The sequence below is a fragment of the Salmo salar genome, chromosome ssa04 (genome assembly GCF_905237065.1).
Source record: "Salmo salar chromosome ssa04, Ssal_v3.1, whole genome shotgun sequence".
Classification (NCBI taxonomy): Eukaryota; Metazoa; Chordata; class Actinopteri; order Salmoniformes; family Salmonidae; genus Salmo; species Salmo salar.
Window position 1 is genome coordinate 71840042 of NC_059445.1, and position 18145 is coordinate 71858186.

Sequence of the window (18145 nt, forward strand, 5' to 3'; positions counted from 1 at the left end):
CACCCTATATCAGCTAGATGCAGGCAATAATAATATAATGTCCATGTGTCACTGTCTGTCACCTCAAATGTTTCTCTAGACCTGTGTGCACCTACGTTGTAAACTTTCATTCATAGGCTAGGTTGTAGCAACCTTATGATGAGTATAGGGAACAGTTGAGGATCATGTAGTAGCCTAAACCTATCGCTATTACATTGAACTGGGTGAATGGAATAGGAATGACAGTCATCCATTATGCTGTAATAGAAATAAGGCCATGCTCATTAAAACCCCAAAATTGTCCTCCCCCATCTTAAACGGCACTGACCGCCGCTGGTGGAGTGTAGTGATACAGTGCTCATATATACGGTCAATGTAGACTGCTGTTAACCATGTTGTTGTTGTTTACCACAGAAGACGTTCACCTCGTCATGTCCTCCTTACCCGTATCCATCTCCTCTCGCCAGAGAGACCTGGCAGGCAAAATTAAAACAGAGAGTAAGTAACCCTTGTATATGATTGTATATGATCTTACCATATCATAGGCTGTCAATAAAGTGTATTTCACTAGTGCCATGCATAAGTGCTACAGAAATATCCATGTGTATAATGTCCATGAATGACAGCAGTCACTGCTGTCTGTTTAAGGAATAAGGATCCTGCCAACATAAGGATATGATTGTATATGAACGTTATCACCAATTTCAGTGACACTCAAGTATATAGTGCCCTATATAATGTCCATAACGCGTAAATAAGCAGCACATGACACCTTATAATCAAATCATTCATAAATGCTTCTGGCATACCCTGTGTCAACTGCCGGCGGTTAATATTTACACACATGAGCATTTATGGTTAAGAGTTAAGCATTATGCATGTATTCAATGTATTCTTTGGCACACATAGCCCTAGCACTGAAGGGTTGCTCATTTTTAAGCCTATATCATGTTCTATAAAGCTTCATCATGTGGCTTAACTGGGTGACATACCCATCAATGTGTTTGTTCATATTTATTAATATTTTATAGCGCATGAAATATGGTTATAGATGATTTGTGACCCATTTATGCAGTGCTTATGAAGCCTTCATAAAATGCACTTCAAATAAAGCAGGACCCAGTTTTGTAATGAGCTGTGACTGCTGTGGGAGTGTAGAATAGTTCCAGTCCACCAAAGAACATGTTATGATGCTGATGCTGTCTGTGGTCTGGCTGTGGAGCTAAGGGACTCTCCAAGCTCCCATCAAGAGATCTAAGGGGCTACAGCTTTTATAGCCGCTCGGATGTGGTATGATGCGGTGCCAGAGGACTTCTGTCAGTGGTGCCAATCAGTTTCCCTGTCTCTCTTCAGATCTCAAAGGAGTGGGTTTGGCTAAAAACGATATCCGGGTGGAGATTGTTCACAAGGATCACAACGCAGCTCGGGAAACAGAGGAGCACACAGCCATCAAGCAGATGATGGTGAGTTGAACGCTACTCATCTCTCCTCTCCGCATGTAATTTATGAGTCCATCGATAGTACATCTGAATTGATTGAAAATGTTCTAATCAACAGTTCATTGAAGAACATTTTCCATTCTACAGTACATCTAACAGACTTACTGCAAACACAGTAACCCAAAGATCTAATTTAGACATGGCATTTTACTCAGGGATGTAGCATTAAAAAAGAAAAGTGGGTTAACCCTGAAAACAGACAACCATGCTTATTTAACGTAAATAGGCACGTAAATGCTATTTACCAAATAAAAACAGTGTTTGCATGCATTTACCCTCCACTACACCCCTGATAGTACATGAATATCAAACGGCCATTCAGTGACATGTCTGCCCCCTTGGTGTCTCAGATTGAACGTGGGGACTTCCAGGCACAGGAGTCTGTGCTGAAGCAGCTGGAAGTCCTACAAGAGGAAGAGAAGGAGTTCCAGCACATTAAGGTGGGCATAGAGCCAGGCATACACGAGGCAGTGATATACAGTGAGGGAAAAAAGTATTTGATCCCTTGCTGATTTTGTACGTTTGCCCAATGACAAAGAAATGATCAGTCTCTAATTTTAATGGTAGGTTTATTTGAACAGTGAGAGACAGAATAACAACCAAAAAATCCAGAAAAACGCATGTCAAAAATGTTATAAAATGATTTGCATTTTAATGAGGGAAATAAGTATTTGACCCCTCTGCAAAACATGACTTAGTACTTGGTGGCAAAACCCTTGTTGGCAATCACAGAGGTCAGACGTTTCTTGTAGTTGGCCACCAGGTTTGCACACATCTCAGGAGGGATTTTGTCCCACTCCTCTTTGCAGATCTTCTCCAAGTCATTAAGGTTTCAAGGCTGACGTTTGGCAACTCGAACCTTCAGCTCCCTCCACAGATTTTCTATGGGATTAAGGTCTGGAGACTGGCTAGGCCACTCCAGGACCTTAATGTGCTTCTTCTTGAGCCACTCCTTTGTTGCCTTGGCCGTGTGTTTTGGGTCATTGTCATGCTGGAATACCCATCCACGACCCATTTTCAATGCCCTGGCTGAGGGAAAGAGGTTCTCACCCAAGATTTGACGGTACATGGCCCTGTCCATCGTCCCTTTGATGCGGTGAAGTTGTCCTGTCCACTTAGCAGAAAAACACCCCAAAGCATAATGTTTCCACCTCCATGTTTGACGGTGGGGATGGTGTTCTTGGGGTCATAGGCAGCATTCCTTCTCCTCCAAACACGGCGAGTTGAGTTGATGCCAAAGAGCTCCATTTTGGTCTCATCTGACCACAACACTTTCACCCAGTTGTCCTCTGAATCATTCAGATGTTCATTGGCAAACTTCAGACGGGCATGTATATGTGCTTTCTTGAGCAGGGGGAGCTTGCGGGCGCTGCAGGATTTCAGTCCTTCACGGCGTAGTTTGTTACCAATTGTTTTCTTGGTGACTATGGTCCCAGCTGCCTTGAGATCATTGACAAGATCCTCCCGTGTAGTTCTGGGCTGATTCCTCACCGTTCTCATGATCATTGCAACTTCATGAGGTGAGATCTTGCATGGAGCCCCAGGCCGAGGGAGATTGACAGTTCTTTTGTGTTTCTTCCATTTGCGAATAATCGCACCAACTGTTGTCACCTTCTCACCAAGCTGCTTGGTGAGGGACTTGTAGCTCATTCCAGCCTTGTGTAGGTCTACAATCTTGTCCCTGACATCCTTGGAGAGCTCTTTGGTCTTGGCCATGGTGGAGAGTTTGGAATCTGATTGATTGATTGCTTCTGTGGACAGGTGTCTTTTATATAGGTAACAAGCTGAGATTAGGAGCACTCCCTTTAACCTCTTACATCTAGACATTCCGCTAGCGGAACACCTGCTCCAATATCCAATGATAGGCGTGGCGCGAATTACAAATTCCTCAAAAATACAAAAACTTCAATTTTTCAAACATATGACTATTTCACAGCATTTTAAAGACAAGACTCTCCTTTATCTAACCACACTGTCCGATTTCAAAAAGGCTTTACAGCGAAAGCAAAACATTAGATTATGTCAGCAGATTACCAAGCCAGAAATAATCAGACACCCATTTTTCAAGCTAGCATATAATGTCACAAAAACCCAGAAGACAGCTAAATGCAGCACTAACCTTTGATGATCTTCATCAGATGACACACCTAGGACATTATGTTAAACAATACATGCATGTTTTATTCAATCAAGTTCATATTTATATCAAAAAACAGCTTTTTACATTAGCATGTGACGTTCAGAACTAGCATACCCCCCGCAAACTTCCGGAGGAATTTGCTCACAATTTACTAAATTACTCACGATAAACGTTCACAAAAAGCATAACAATTATTTTAAGAATTATAGATACAGAACTCCTCTATGCACTCGATATGTCCGATTTTAAAATAGCTTTTTGGTGAAAGCACATTTTGCAATATTCTAAGTACATTGCCCAGCCATCACGGGCTAGCTATTTAGACACCGACCAAGTTTAGCACTCACCAATATCAGATTTACTATTATAAAAGTTTGATTACCTTTTGTTGTCTTCGTCAGAATGCACTCCCAGGACTGCTACTTCAATAACAAATGTTGGTTTGGTCCAAAATAATCCATCGTTATATCCGAAAAGCGGCGTTTTGTTCGTGCGTCCAAGACACTATCCGAGCCTGAGTCTCACAGTACTGTAACCAGCCACTACCCAAACGCGCTACTTTGTTTCAGCCAGAGCCTGCAAAGCCACGATTCAGCTTTTTGACGCCTTCTGAGAGACCATGTGAGCCGTAGGAAGTGTCACGGGACAGCTAAGATCCTCACTCTTCAATAAACAGAGACAAGAAGAACGACACCTTGTCAGACAGGCCACTTCCTGCATGAAATCTTCTCAGGTTTTTGCCTGCCATATGAGTTCTGTTATACTCACAGACACCATTCAAACAGTTTTAGAAACTTTAGGGTGTTTTCTATCCAAAGCCAATAATTATATGCATATTCTAGTTACTGGGCAGGAGTAGTAACCAGATTAAATCGGGTACGTTTTTTATCCAGCCGTGAAAATACTTCCCCCTAGCCATAACAGGTTAAGAGTGTGCTCCTAATCTCAGCTCGTTACCTGTATAAAAGACACCTGGGAGACAGAAATCTTTCTGATTGAGAGGGTGTCAAATACTTATTTCCCTCATTAAAATGCAAATCGATTTATAACATTTTTGACATGCGTTTTTCTGGATTGTTTTGTTGTTATTCTGTCTCTCACTGTTCAAATAAACCTACCATTAAAATGATAGACTGATCATTTCTTTGTCAGTGGGCAAACGTACAAAATCAGCAGGGGATCAAAGACTTTTTTCCCTCACTGTAGCATTAGTAGGGATGTCCTAAAATGTGCACCGTTCACTGCACTATAGATCAAGGAAAAACATATATTCTATTCAGTTAGTACTCCTATTCTGTTTCTTCTCTAGCACATTAAAGTGGGCACAGAGCCAGGCATACATGGGGCAGTGATACAGCATCAGGAATGTCTTAAAATGTTCACCGCATTCTAGTTGTAGGAGGAACATGTATTCTATTCAGTTAGTACTCCTATTCTGTTTCTTCTTCTTTTTCTACACAGAATGGCTTATTGATGTTCTGCTCATATGTAAGGAATCTTATTTCAGTCACAATCCACATCTATTCTAAGGAGAATCTCTTCTAGATCTACAGTACTGGAGTGTTGTGAAAATAACCAGTAGGAGTTGCATGAAACAAGGCTGCCTATTAAGAGACCGATGAGCAAGTCAAGGTAGAGTAGAAGGGAGTGTCAGGTGTCAGTGTACAGCGGTAGGACGGAGTCAGGCGCAGGACACAGAACTGAGTAAAAGACGTACTTTACTCGAAAAGAAACAACAATAATTTCCACGCAGGGAAAAACACCAGCGCACAGAAGTCTAGAACACTAAACAAAGAACAAACACGCACAAAACCATGTGGGAACCAGAGGGTTAAATAGGGAATAAATTATAGTGTAATGGGAACCAGGTGTGTACAATCAAGACAAAACAAATGGAAAAAGAAACGTAGATCGGTGGTAGCTAGAAAGCCGGTGACGTCGACCGCCGAACGCCGCCCGATCAAGGAGAGGCACCAACTTCAGTGGAAGTCGTGACAGGGAGTACCTGCAAATCCGTCATCGTGTATATTTTGTTTTCCCTATTATAGATAGACCACTCTCCCGCTTATAACACTTCATTTTCATTATATATAACTGAAAGTAGAAATATGCAGATTTAAGAGTGGACGAGTGATTGAATTTCAAAGGGATTGAGGAGAAACTTCAAAAGCAGGTAGAGTAGTTCTTAATTGATTCTAAATTCCATTAGGCATCCGCAACCACATTAGAGTTTCTGAATTTATGGAAAAGTTCATGTCTAAAGTGGAGGCAATCTCTTCAATCCAAACATGAGAAATTATTGGCTATGTCCCCCAATTATCTCTCCTTCCTCCCAAAGTGTGCACTTGTTAACTTCCCTTCACTGATTTGACAGAAAATATGGTGGAAACTTTCACTAGCCCATATCTCCAGCAATCCAATGCTTTCAGATTTGTGGGAAGTACTAAACAAGTGCACACTTCAGGATAAATTATATATTATTGGGATGCACCCATCTAATCTGATTGGCATGAACAAGTTATGGACACCTGGAGGCAAAATTAACATTAAATATATATATATATATATATATATATATATATATATATATTACCAGTCAAAAGTTTGGATACACCTACTCATTCATGGGTTTTTCTTAATTTTTTCTATTTTCTACATTGTAGAATAATAGTGAAGAAATCAAAACTATGAAATAACACATATGGAATCATGTAGTAATCAAAAAAGTATTAAACAAATGTAAATATATTTTATATTTGAGTTTCTTCAAAGTAGCCACCCTTTGCCTTGATGACAGCTTTGCACCCTCCTGGCATTCTCTCAACCAGCTTCATGAGGAATGCTTTTCCAACAGTCTTGAAGAAGTTCCCACATTTGCTGAGCTCTTGTTGGCTGCTTTTCCTTCACTCGTCTGTCCAACTCTTCCCAAACCATCTCAAGTGGTTGAGGTCGGGTGACTGCCAAACATACCCTCGTAAAACTGACTATCCTACTGATCTTCGACCTCGGCAATGTAATTTACAAAATAGCCTCCAACACTCTACTCAGCATACTGGAAGCAGTCTATCACAGTGCCATCCGTTTTGTCACCAAAGCCCCATATATCACCCAGCACTGCGACCTGTAAGCTCTCGTCGGCTGGCCCTCGCTACATATTCGTCTCCAGACCCACTGGCTCCAGGTCATCTATAAGTCTTTGCTAGGTAAAGCTCCGCCTTATCTCAGCTCACTGGTCACCATAACAACACCCACCCGCAGCACGCGCTCCAGCAGGTATATCTCACTGGTCATCCCCGAAGCCAACAGCTCCTTTGGCCGCCTTTCCTTCCAGTTCTCTGCTGCCAATGACTGGAACGAACTGCAAAAATCGCTGAAGTTGGAGACGTATATCTCCCTCACTAACTTTAAGCATCAGCTATCTGAGCAGCTTACCGATCGCTGCAGCTGTACACAGCCCATCTGTAAATAGCCCATCCAACTACCTACCTCATCCCCATATGGTTTTTATTTACTTTTTTTGCACTTTTGCACACCAGTATTTCTACTTGCACATCATCATCTGCAAATCTATCACTCCAGTGTTCATTTGCTAAATTGTAATTACTTAACTACTATGGCCTATTTATTGCCTTACCTCCTTACGCCATTTGTACACACTGTATATAGATTTTTCTATTGTGTTATTGACTGTACTTTTGTTTATCCCACGTGTAACTCTGTGTTGTTGTTTTCTGTTGCACTGCTTTGCTTTATCTTGACCAGGTCGCAGTAGTAAATGAGAACTTGTTCTCAAATGGCCTACCTGGTTAAATAAAGGTGAAATAAAAAATAAACAAATTGTGGAGGCCAGGTCATCTGATGCAGCACTCCATCACTCTTATTCTTGGTCAAATAGCCCTTACACAGTCTGGAGGTGTATTTTGGGTCATTGTCCTGTTGAAAAACAAATGATAGTCCCACTGTACACAAACCAGATGGGATTGCGTATCGCTGCAGAATGCTGTGGTAGCCATGCTGGTTAAGTGTGCCTTGAATTCTAAATAAATCACAGACAGTGTCACCAATAAAGCACCCACACACCATCACACCTCCTCCTCCATGCTTCACGATGGGAACCACACATACGGAGATCATCCATTCACTTACTCTGCGTCATACAAAGACAAGGCGGTTGGAACCATAAATCTCAAATTTAGACTCATCAGACCAAAGGACAGATTTCCACCGGTCTAATGTCCATTGCTCATGTTTATTGGCTCAAGCAAGCCTCTTCTTCTTATTGGTGTCCTTTAGTACTGGTTTCTTCGCAGCAATTCAACCATGAAGGCCTGATTCACACAGTCTCCTCTGAACAGTGGATGTTGAGATGTGTCTGTTACTTGAACTCTGGGAAGCATTTATTTGGCAGCAATTTCTGAGGCTGGTAACTCTAATGAACTTAACCTCTGCAGCAGAGGTAACTCTGGATCTTCCTTTCCTGTGGCGGTCCAAATGAGACCCAGTTTCATCAGAGCGCTTGATGGTTTTTGCGACTGCACTTGAGGAAACTTTCAAAGTTCTTGAAAGTTTCTGGATTGACTGACATTCATGTCTTAAAGTAATGATGGTCTGTCGTTACTCTTTGCTTATTTGAGCTGTTCTTGCCATAATATGGACTTGATATTTTACCAAATAGGGATATCTTCTGTATACCACCTCTACCTTGTCACAACACAACTGATTGGCTCAAATGCATTAAGAAGGAAAGAAATTCCAACAATTAACTTTTAACAAGGCACACATGTTAATTGAAATGCATTCCAGGAGACTACCTCATGAATCTGGTTGAGAGAATGCCAAGAGTGTGCAAAGCTGTCATCAAGGCAAAGGGTGGCTACGTTGAAGAATCTCAACAACAAAAAATGATTTGATTTGTTTAACACTTCTTTGGTTACTACACAATTCATTTGTGTTATTTCACAGTTATGATGTCTTCACTATTATTCTACACTGTGGAAAATAGTAAAAAATTAAGAAAAGCCCTTGAATGAGTAGGTGTGTCCTAACTTTTGACAGGTGCTGTATATATGTGATGGGATGTGTAGACATTATAGACATTATGGACAGTATGTGGATAGAATATTTAGTAGAATTGAATACATAGGATAGAATAGCATATATACAGCAATAGTTGAATAGGATGGCATCAACTAGAATACAGTATATACATATGAAATTAGTAAAACAGTATGTCAACATTATTAAGGTGACCAGTGTTCCATTATTTACGTTACCAGTTATTCCATAGGGCAGCAGCCTAGGGCAGCAGCCTCTTAGGTGCAGGTTTGAGTAACCTCGTGGTGTAGCCAGCTAGTGACAGTGACTATGTGACTATATTCAGTGACTATGTTCAGGGCAGGATACTGGGTGGAGGCCAGCTAGTGATGGCTATTTAACAGTCTGATGGCCTTGAGATAGAAGCTGTTTTTCAGTCTCTCGGTACCAGCTTTGATGAACAGGTAATGACCTCGCCTTCTGGATGATAGCGAGGTGAACAGGCGGTGGCTCAGGTGGTTGATGTCCTTGATGATATTTTTGTCCTTCCTGTGACATCGGGTGCTGTAGGTGTCCTGGAGGGCAGGCAGTGTGTCCCCGGGGATTCGTTGGGCAGACTGTACCACCCTCTGGAGAGCCCTGCGGTTGTGGGTGGTGCAGTTGCCGTACCAGGCGGTGATACAACCCGACAGGATTCTCTCAATGGTGCACATGTAATAGTTTGTGAGGGTCTTAGGGGTCAAGCCAAATTTCTTCAGCCTCCTGAGGTTGAAGAGCTGCTGTTGAGCCTTCTTCACCACACTGTCTGTGTGGGTGGACCATTTCAGATTATCAGTGATATGTACGCCAAGGAACTTTAAGCTTTTCACCTTCGCTTTCTTGGGTACAGGAACAATGGTAGACATCTTGAAGCAAGTGGGGACAGCAGACTGGGATAGAGAGAGATTGAATATGTCCATAAACAGTCCAGCCAGCTGGTCTGAGCATGCTCTGAGGATGCAGCTAGGAATGCGATCTGGGCCGGCAGCCTTGCGAGGGTTAACACGCTCAAATGTTTTACTCATGTCGGCCACGGAGAACGAGAGACCACAGTCCTTGGGAGCGGCTTGCGTCGGAGGCATTGTACTATCCCCAAAGTGGGCGAAGAAGGTGTTTAGCTTGTCCGGGGGGCAAGACATCAGTGTCTGCAACGTGGCTGGCTTTCACTTTGTAATCTGTGATTGTCTGGAGTCCCTGCCACATTCGTCTCGTGTCTGAGCCATTGAATTGTACTGACGTTTTGCCTGTTTGATTGCCTTATGGAGGGCAAAACTCACTATTTGTATTCAACCATATTCCCAGTCACCTTGCCGTGGTTAAATGCAGTGTTTCGCACTTTTAGTTTTGCGCGAACGCTGCCATCTATCCAAAGTTTTTGATTTGGGTAAGTTTAAATAGTCACAGTGGGAACAACATCCCCTATACACTTCTTTATGAACTCAGTCACTGTGTCGGTGTATTGTTATTCTCAGAGGCAACCCGGAACATATCCCAGTCCGCATGATCAAAACAATCTTGAAGCATGGATTCCGATTTATCAAACCATCGTTGAATAGACCTTAGCACGGATACTTCCTGTTTACGTTTCTGCTTATAGGAAGGGAGGAACAGAATGGAGTCGGGATCTGATTTGCCGAAGGGAGTGCAGAGGAAGGCCTTGTAGCCATCCCAGAAGGGAGAGTAACAATGGTCGAGAGTTTTTGAAGCGCGAGTACTACAAGCAATGTGTTGACAGAATATTGGTAGTGTTTCCTCATATTTGCTTTGGGGCTCGGGGGCAGTATTGAGAAATTTTGAAAAAAATATGTGCCCATTTTTAACTGCCTCCTACACCAACTCAGAAGCTAGGATATGCATATTATTAACACATTCGGATAGAAAACACTCTGAATTTTCTAAAACAGTTTGAATGGTGTCTGTAAGTATAACAAAACTCATATTGCAGGCAAAAACCTGTGAAAAATAGATCAAAAAAAATTTGAATTTTGTGACTGTACTATTTAGTGTCATTGTTTTATAGATACCATAGTGAGAAAGGATTCATTTCGCAACTCCTACGGCTTCCACTAGATGTCAACGATCTTTATAAAGTTGTTTGAAGCGTCTATGATGAACAGAGACCGGATGGCAAGGAAGAGAAGTTGACCTCCCTGGGATGTCGTCACTTCATTATTGGCTGCACCTGCGCAATCATGTGATGCGATACATTTTTCAAAGACGTTTTTCAAGACACAGGAGAGGTCGGGTTGAAACATTACTGATGTTTCACGTTAAAAATGGCTCTAAAGATTGATGCTAAACAACGTTTGACATGTTTGAACAATGTAAATAGATTTTTTTTTTACTTTTCGCCGTGACTCCCCCCGCTACTTTTTAGTAGCCTACCGAAGCGCTAACAACATGGAACAACTTGGAGTTATTTGGACATCAATTATGAACTTTGTTGAAAGAAACCACATTTGCAGTGGACCTGGGATGCGTGGAATTGCCAATGGATGAAGAGAATCAAAGGTAAGGGAATATTGACAATAGTAATTTTGATATTACATGGGTACAAGATGGTGCTAACCTGTATAGCCTAGCCTATTGTTCTTAGCACAGCACCCGGTTTATTGCAAATTGTGATTTCCCAGTAAAGTTATTTTGAAATCTGGCATTGCAGTAGCATTTACGAAATGTTAAACTATGAATATTTGAATGACAATAATATAATTTACCAATGTTATCGAATAGTAATTTTGTGATTTGTAACGTTGTTCACCGGAAGCATTTGAGAGGGAAAAAAAATCTGATTTTCACCGCTTCGGTAAAATGCTGTTTTTGGATATAAATATGAACTTGATGGAACAAAAAATGCATGTATTGTGTAACATAATGTCTTAGGAGTGTCATCTGAGGAAGATTGTCAAAGGTTGGTGCATAATTCTAGCTGGTTATCCGCTTATGGTGACGCCTGTCTTTGAATTGACAAAACATTACACACAGCTATTTTCAATGTACTCTCCTAACATAACCTAACTTTATGCTTTCGCCGTAAAGCCTCTTTGAAATCGGACAATGTGGTTGGATTTAGGAGATGTTTATCTTTCAAATTGTGAGAAATAGTTGATTGTTTGAGAAATTGAAATGATTAGATTCTTGCAGTTTTTGAATTTCCCGCCCTGGTCTCTTGACAATAAATCCCGATATCGGGATAAGATCCCCAACAGGACCCCCAGCTACAATAAATGCGGCCCCAGGATATGTGGTTTCCAGTTTGCACAAAGTTCAGTGCAGTTCCTTGAGAGCTGCTGTGGTATCAGCTTGAGGGGGAATATACACGACTGTGACTATAACTAAAGAGAATTCTCGTGGGAGGTAATACGGTCGGCATTTGATTGTGAGGTATTCTAGGTCGGGTGAACAAAAGGATTTGAGTGCCAGTATCACAATCTCACCATGAGAAGTTAATCATGAAACATACACCACCACCTTTCTTCTTCCCGGAGAGTTCTTTATTCCTGTGTGCGCAATGTACTGAGAACCCAGCTGGCTGTACGGACGGGGACAGTATATCCAGAGAGAGCCATAATTCTGTGAAACAGAGTATGTTACATTCCCTGATGTCTCTCTGGAAGGAGATTCTCGCCCTGAGCTCGTCTACTTTATTGTCCAGGGACTGAACATTAGCGAGCAAGATACTCGGAAGCAGTAGATGGTGTGCATGCCTCCTGAGTCGGACTAGAAGTCCACTCTGAAGGTCAGACTCTAAATACCTCTTCCCCGCCGCTGGCATCTTTGAGCAGCCTTTGGGATTGGTTCAATTGCCTTGGAGTGTACGAACAACATATCCAGTTTGGGAAAGTCGTATTTCTGGTCGGAATGCTGGTGAGTTACCGTCGCTCTGATATCCAAAAGTTCACAAAAAACATTCTGGGCTAGTAATGTAAGAAATAACAATAATAATAATACTGCAAAGTCGCTTAGGAGCTAGAAGCAGAGCTTCCATGTCTGTCGGCGCCACACTCAGTCCCTTATTTTAGATTAACTATCCCTTTAAGCACTGATATGCAAATATAATTTGGGATATTGGAACTTCTAGGAAGCTAGACTTACACTTTCACATTCAAAGGCTTAATTTCCATGACACCTTTGATCTTTGACTCTGACTCTTATCTGTGAGGCGACCTCTTCTCCATCTCTCAGGTCAGATGTGTTATCTTCTCCATCTCTCACGTCAGATGTGTTACTTTCTCCATCTCTCCGGTCAGATGTGAACCGCTAATATACAGTATATTCTCATAGAGTTTCCTCTTCCTGATGTCATCCTCTGCGAATTCAATTCCCACCCTTGAGATTCCGCCGCTTGAAGGACCTACCCTTTCTGTCTTGCCATCGCTAATAGAGTTCTTTGTAATAGCCTCCAGCCACAAGTACAGACAAAGATGTCTGCTTGCTCTGACAGCAAATTTAGTATTTTATCCATTTGAATGTCGGCAGGCAAAGTCTTTCTCCCTCCTCCCGGAATCTAACAATCAGTTCATTTCAAGAAAGGAAATGGAGTAGCATAGAGAGAAAAAAAACGCTTTACACACGTAGGTTGTGACTGAAAATGAACTGGCTTTGCAATTATTCAACATATGCTGGTCCCACATGTGGAATCATTAAGGCCATTTAATTAGCTGATAAGAGGATTTCTTTGTGTTAGTGGGAGATGACGATTTCACACCCCGAAAGCATGTTATCTATTTTTCACGTCGCACACATCAGCCTGTTCCTTCGATGTCCCATCATTCTAATAAATAGCTGTTGATTTAGATATGAATTTGGTCACAATAATGCAAGTATTTGAAGACATGAGAAAACATAGGTGTTGCTTTGTCACAGCTTTAGACCACCTAGAATTAGGGCATAAATACCTGTTGATTAAGCCTGGCAAAGTTTATACTCTGTTTATGCAGTCCAGGGTAACGTTTCCCCTAGGATCAATTTCCCCTCCCACAATCTGAACCATAACCATTAGTTGGGAAATATAAATCTGACCCAAGATCAGTGTCCACTTTACCCTACTCCCTGTTTATGCAGCTTCTTCATTGAAGAAACAGTTACGGAATCATCCTCACACAAGGCACCAATAATGTAATTTTTGATTTATGAAAAATAAAACAAACATATCTTGATGAGATAATACATGTTAGAATCCCCTTTGGCAGCGATTACAGCTGTGAATATTTTGGGGTAAGTCTCTAAGAGCTTTGCACACCTGCATTGTACAATACTTGCCCATTATTCTTTTTAAACTTTTCAAGCTCTGTCAAGTTGGTTGTTGATCTTTGCTAGACAGCCATTTTCAAGTCTTGCCATAGTTTTTCAAGCAGACTTAAGTCAAAACTGTAACTAGGCCACTCAGGAACATTCAATGTCGTCATGGTAAACAACTCCAGTGTATATTTGGCCTTGGGTTTTAGGTTATTGTCCTGCAGAAAGATAAATTTGTCTCTCGGTGTCTGTTGGAAAGCAGACTGAACCAGGTTCTCTTTTAGGATTTTGCCTGTGCTTAGCTCTATTCAGTTTCATTTTATTCAAAAATAAACTCACTAGTCTTTAACAATTACAAGCATATCTATGCATAGTCACTTTACCCTTGCCTACGTGTACAAATTACCTCCCCTAACCTGTACCCCCGCACATTGACTTGGTAACAGTATATAGCCTCGTTATTGTTAAGTAATTTCATTGTGTTACTTTTACATTTTTACTTTAGTTTATTTAGTAAATATTTTCTTAACTCTATTTCTTGAATTGCATTGTTGGTTAAGGGCTTGTAAGTAAACATTTCACGGTAAGGTTTACACCTGTTGTATTTGGTGCATGTGACAAATAACATTTTATTTTATTTGATATGCATAACATGATGCAGCCACCACCATGCTTAAAAATATAAAGAGTGGTACTCAGTGATGTGCTGTGTTGGATTTGCCACAAGCAAATGTTTTGTATCAGGACAAAAAGTTAATTTCTTTACCACATTTTTTGCAGTATTACTTGTGCCTTATTGCAAACAGGATGAGTGTTTTGGAATATTTTTTTATTCTGTAGAGACTTCCTTCTTTTCACTCTGTCATTTAGGTTAGGATTGTGAAGTAACTACAACGTAATTGACCCATCCTCAGTTTTCTCCTATCACAGCCATTAAACCCTGAAACTGTTTTAAAATCACCACTGGCCTGGTGGTGAAATCCTTAAGGGGTTTTCTTCCTCTATGGCAACTGAGTTAAGAAGGATGCCTGTATTTGTGTATTGACTGGGTGTATTGATACACCATCCAAAGCATAATTAATAACTTCACTATGCTCAAAGGGATATTCAGTGTCTGTTTTAATTTTTACTCATCTACTAATAGGTGCCCTACTTTGTGAGGCATTGGAAAACCCCCCTGGTCTATGTAGTTGAATCAATTAACAATGTGTGGGGTTACAATTAACAATTAACTGTATGTGTGGGGTTACAGAGATGGGGTAATCATTAAAAAAATCATGTTAACCACTATTATTACACACAAAGTGAGTCCATGCAACTTATTATTTGACATGTTAAGCAAATATTTACTCCTAAACATATTTAGACTTGCTATAACAAAGGGGTTGAATAATTGACTCAAGACATTTCAGCTTTAAATGTTTTATTAATTTGTAAAAATAAATTATGTTGTTGGGTATTGTGTGTAGATCAGTGTCAACATATCAATTTAACACAACAAAATGTGTAAAAATCCAAGGGGTGTGAATACTTTCTGAAGGCACTATAGATGGTGCCTCGAAGTATTTATATTTCATCATTGAGTACATGTAGGCTATTTATAATAGAAACATAAATCTCTCCTGTTCAAATGAGAGCAGATGTCTGGATCATCAAAAGAGAAAATGAAGAAATTAGATGGTGCTGTTCGATATTTTCCCTGTTTGACTGATGATGACACAGATAAAGAAACAGATGTGCCTCTTTCAAACTCTAATCATTCATCTTTCAGTGAGTTATCGATTTTATCACAATAACAACTACCAAAATAGTAACTGCACTGCACTGGCATGCCTTCCATTTTATGTCTCCTGTCCTAACATTAACACATCTGTTTGTGTCTTTGCCCCGTCTCCTCCACAAGGATCCAACAAATGGCTACTACAGCGTCAATACCTTCAAGGAGCACCATGGCACCCCGACTATGTCAATGGCCCCCAGCCAGACCGGCGGCGCAGAGGTCCGGAACCCTTCGGCTTCCTCTTCAGCCACCATGGGCAAGCAACGCGTGCCCACAGGCATGTCCTTCACCAACATCTATAGCACGCTAGGTGCCGGGCCCAACCGCCTGTATGACTACAGCCAGCGTTTCGTGCTAGGCATGGGCAGTAGCTCCATCGAGCTGTGCGAGCGTGAGTTCCAGCGGGGCTCGCTCAGCGACTCCAGCTCCTTCATCGACACGCAGTGCGACAGCAGCGTGAGCAGCTACAGCAAACAGGACGGCTACGTGCAGTTTGACAAGGACAGCAAGGCCTCGGCCGCCTCCTCCTCCTCCCACTACTCGCAGTCGTCCTCGCAGAACTCAGACCTGACGCGGCCGCTGCAGAAACGCATGCAGACCCATGTGTAATGGCAGAAGGAGCTACAGTATGGATGGATCGGACAGGATGGGTCGAGGATAGCACCTTTGGACACTCTGAGGAGCACTGCCTGACCGGTGTACAGTGCTATATTTTTGTTTGGTTTGTACTCTGGTCCTCTCCTAATATGGACACTGTACGTACCATACTTTTTACAGAGACACAGTACATGTTCTTTGGATTACATGGGATAGACTCTATTCTCCTTGAAACAAGCTCATCAACAAAAAAAACATCAAAAGAACATCATAACCTTGAGAGCCACAATTGGTCGAAAAAAGATGACAATCAATGTCCACTTTCTCAATGAACATTGCTCTGCTGTTGACCCCTATTCTGTTTTGACTAGTGGACTTCCTCAAATCGTGCAGATGTAGGCATTATTCACACATCTGTGTGGAATAATTTCAGAATTGTAAAAAAGTTGCTGTTTATCATTTAAAAAGACAAACTGTTGGGACAATGTTCAGTTGCCCGGTTGGGGTTTGAAGCACAAAGGGGTATTGTTAAAAACTGCCAGAGGCATTTCTTGTATCTGAGAAAAAAACCTTAGACGGATAATGAAACCTCTGAGGAAACATGGAGAGAGCGGCAGGCTATGTAATGAAAAGGAACACCTTGCCAACTGACCGAAGGACTGACCTGCAGGTCTAATATCTCTACACCTGGACTACTTTAATACTCAATGTATTATAGATTTTGGTTATCTACGTATATTCTATATTTTGCTCCTTTACTTTGGACTAACAGAGATGTTTAGCCTTTTTGATGTATGCCTTGTGAAAGTTCACTACTGAGTCACAGGTCACAGATAAATGCATGGAGAAGTGGATATGTCATACTGTTGTACTACTTCACTTGAGCTAACATATCAAATGCTTTGTCCACTCACAAACTGTTGGTTTCTTTCTTATGGTCAAGGACATTAACATCTGTACTTTACCATTCAATGTGTGACACTTGCAGCTTGATCGTGTGTGTGTGAGCAGATAGCTGTGGAGCCAAATACAGTGTTATTGCTGCCGGAGCTGTTCTCATTTTCGTGGCTTGCCATACTTAGCTGATATTGTGTTGTTTACACTGGAGCTCTGTAAATCCAGCATTTTTGTGTACTGTGATTTGACTACTGAATGACAGGGATAAAGATAAAGTTACTTTTTTTCTGTCTGTCGCCTCTGTGGTTACAATTACTCAGTGCCCACCGTTTTTAGTGAGACACATTGTTCTGTCTCAAATGGTACTATTTAGCTTGAAAAGTGATGATTAGGTGGTTCTGTTTAAGAGTAAACACTGAAGGTGCTTAGCAAACCAAATAGTTAATATTAACTATAGAGGATCTTGAAGATATGCACTCGGAGTTGTCGGGAATGGAGGTTGTTCGGAACACAGAAATGTCTGTAACTTTGAATTTCACTTAAATACTCATCAACCTTTAAAAAATATATATTTATTGCATATTTAGATGTGTTTTCTTTTACATATCCCAGTTTGATATTGCCAGTTCAGTTGAGTTATGAATCTGTAACATTAAGATTTGTGTCTGAGGTCCTACTGTACTATGACTTCATTAGAGAATTACTATTGGTCAATATAACTCAATATGATATGAATTAATCAGGGCCTGTATGTTTCAGTGCAAAAATCAATATTACTTTTACTGAAATAGGCAAGTCAAATTCTTATTTACAATGACTGTTCAGGGGCAGAACAACAGATTTTTACCCTGTCAGCTGGGGGATTTGATCTAGCAACCTTCCAGTTACTTGTCCAATGCTCTAACCACTAGGCTACCTGCCGCCCCACCACCCTCACAGTGA

The 18145-nt window shown here is 41.2% G+C and overlaps 1 protein-coding gene across 1 annotated transcript in view; it reads left to right on the forward strand.

Moving 5' to 3' along the window:
• The window catches only part of kirrel3a (kirre like nephrin family adhesion molecule 3a), a 278710-nt gene extending 261215 nt beyond the window's left edge, over positions 1-17495 (forward strand). The window contains exons 13-16 of the mRNA XM_014197820.2: positions 394-477; positions 1333-1442; positions 1829-1918; positions 15833-17495. Of these exons, the coding sequence (XP_014053295.1) occupies positions 394-477; positions 1333-1442; positions 1829-1918; positions 15833-16318 (770 nt within the window). The 3' untranslated portion in view covers positions 16319-17495. The remainder of the gene's footprint in view (positions 1-393; positions 478-1332; positions 1443-1828; positions 1919-15832) is intronic.
• The last annotated feature ends 650 nt before the right edge of the window (positions 17496-18145 follow it).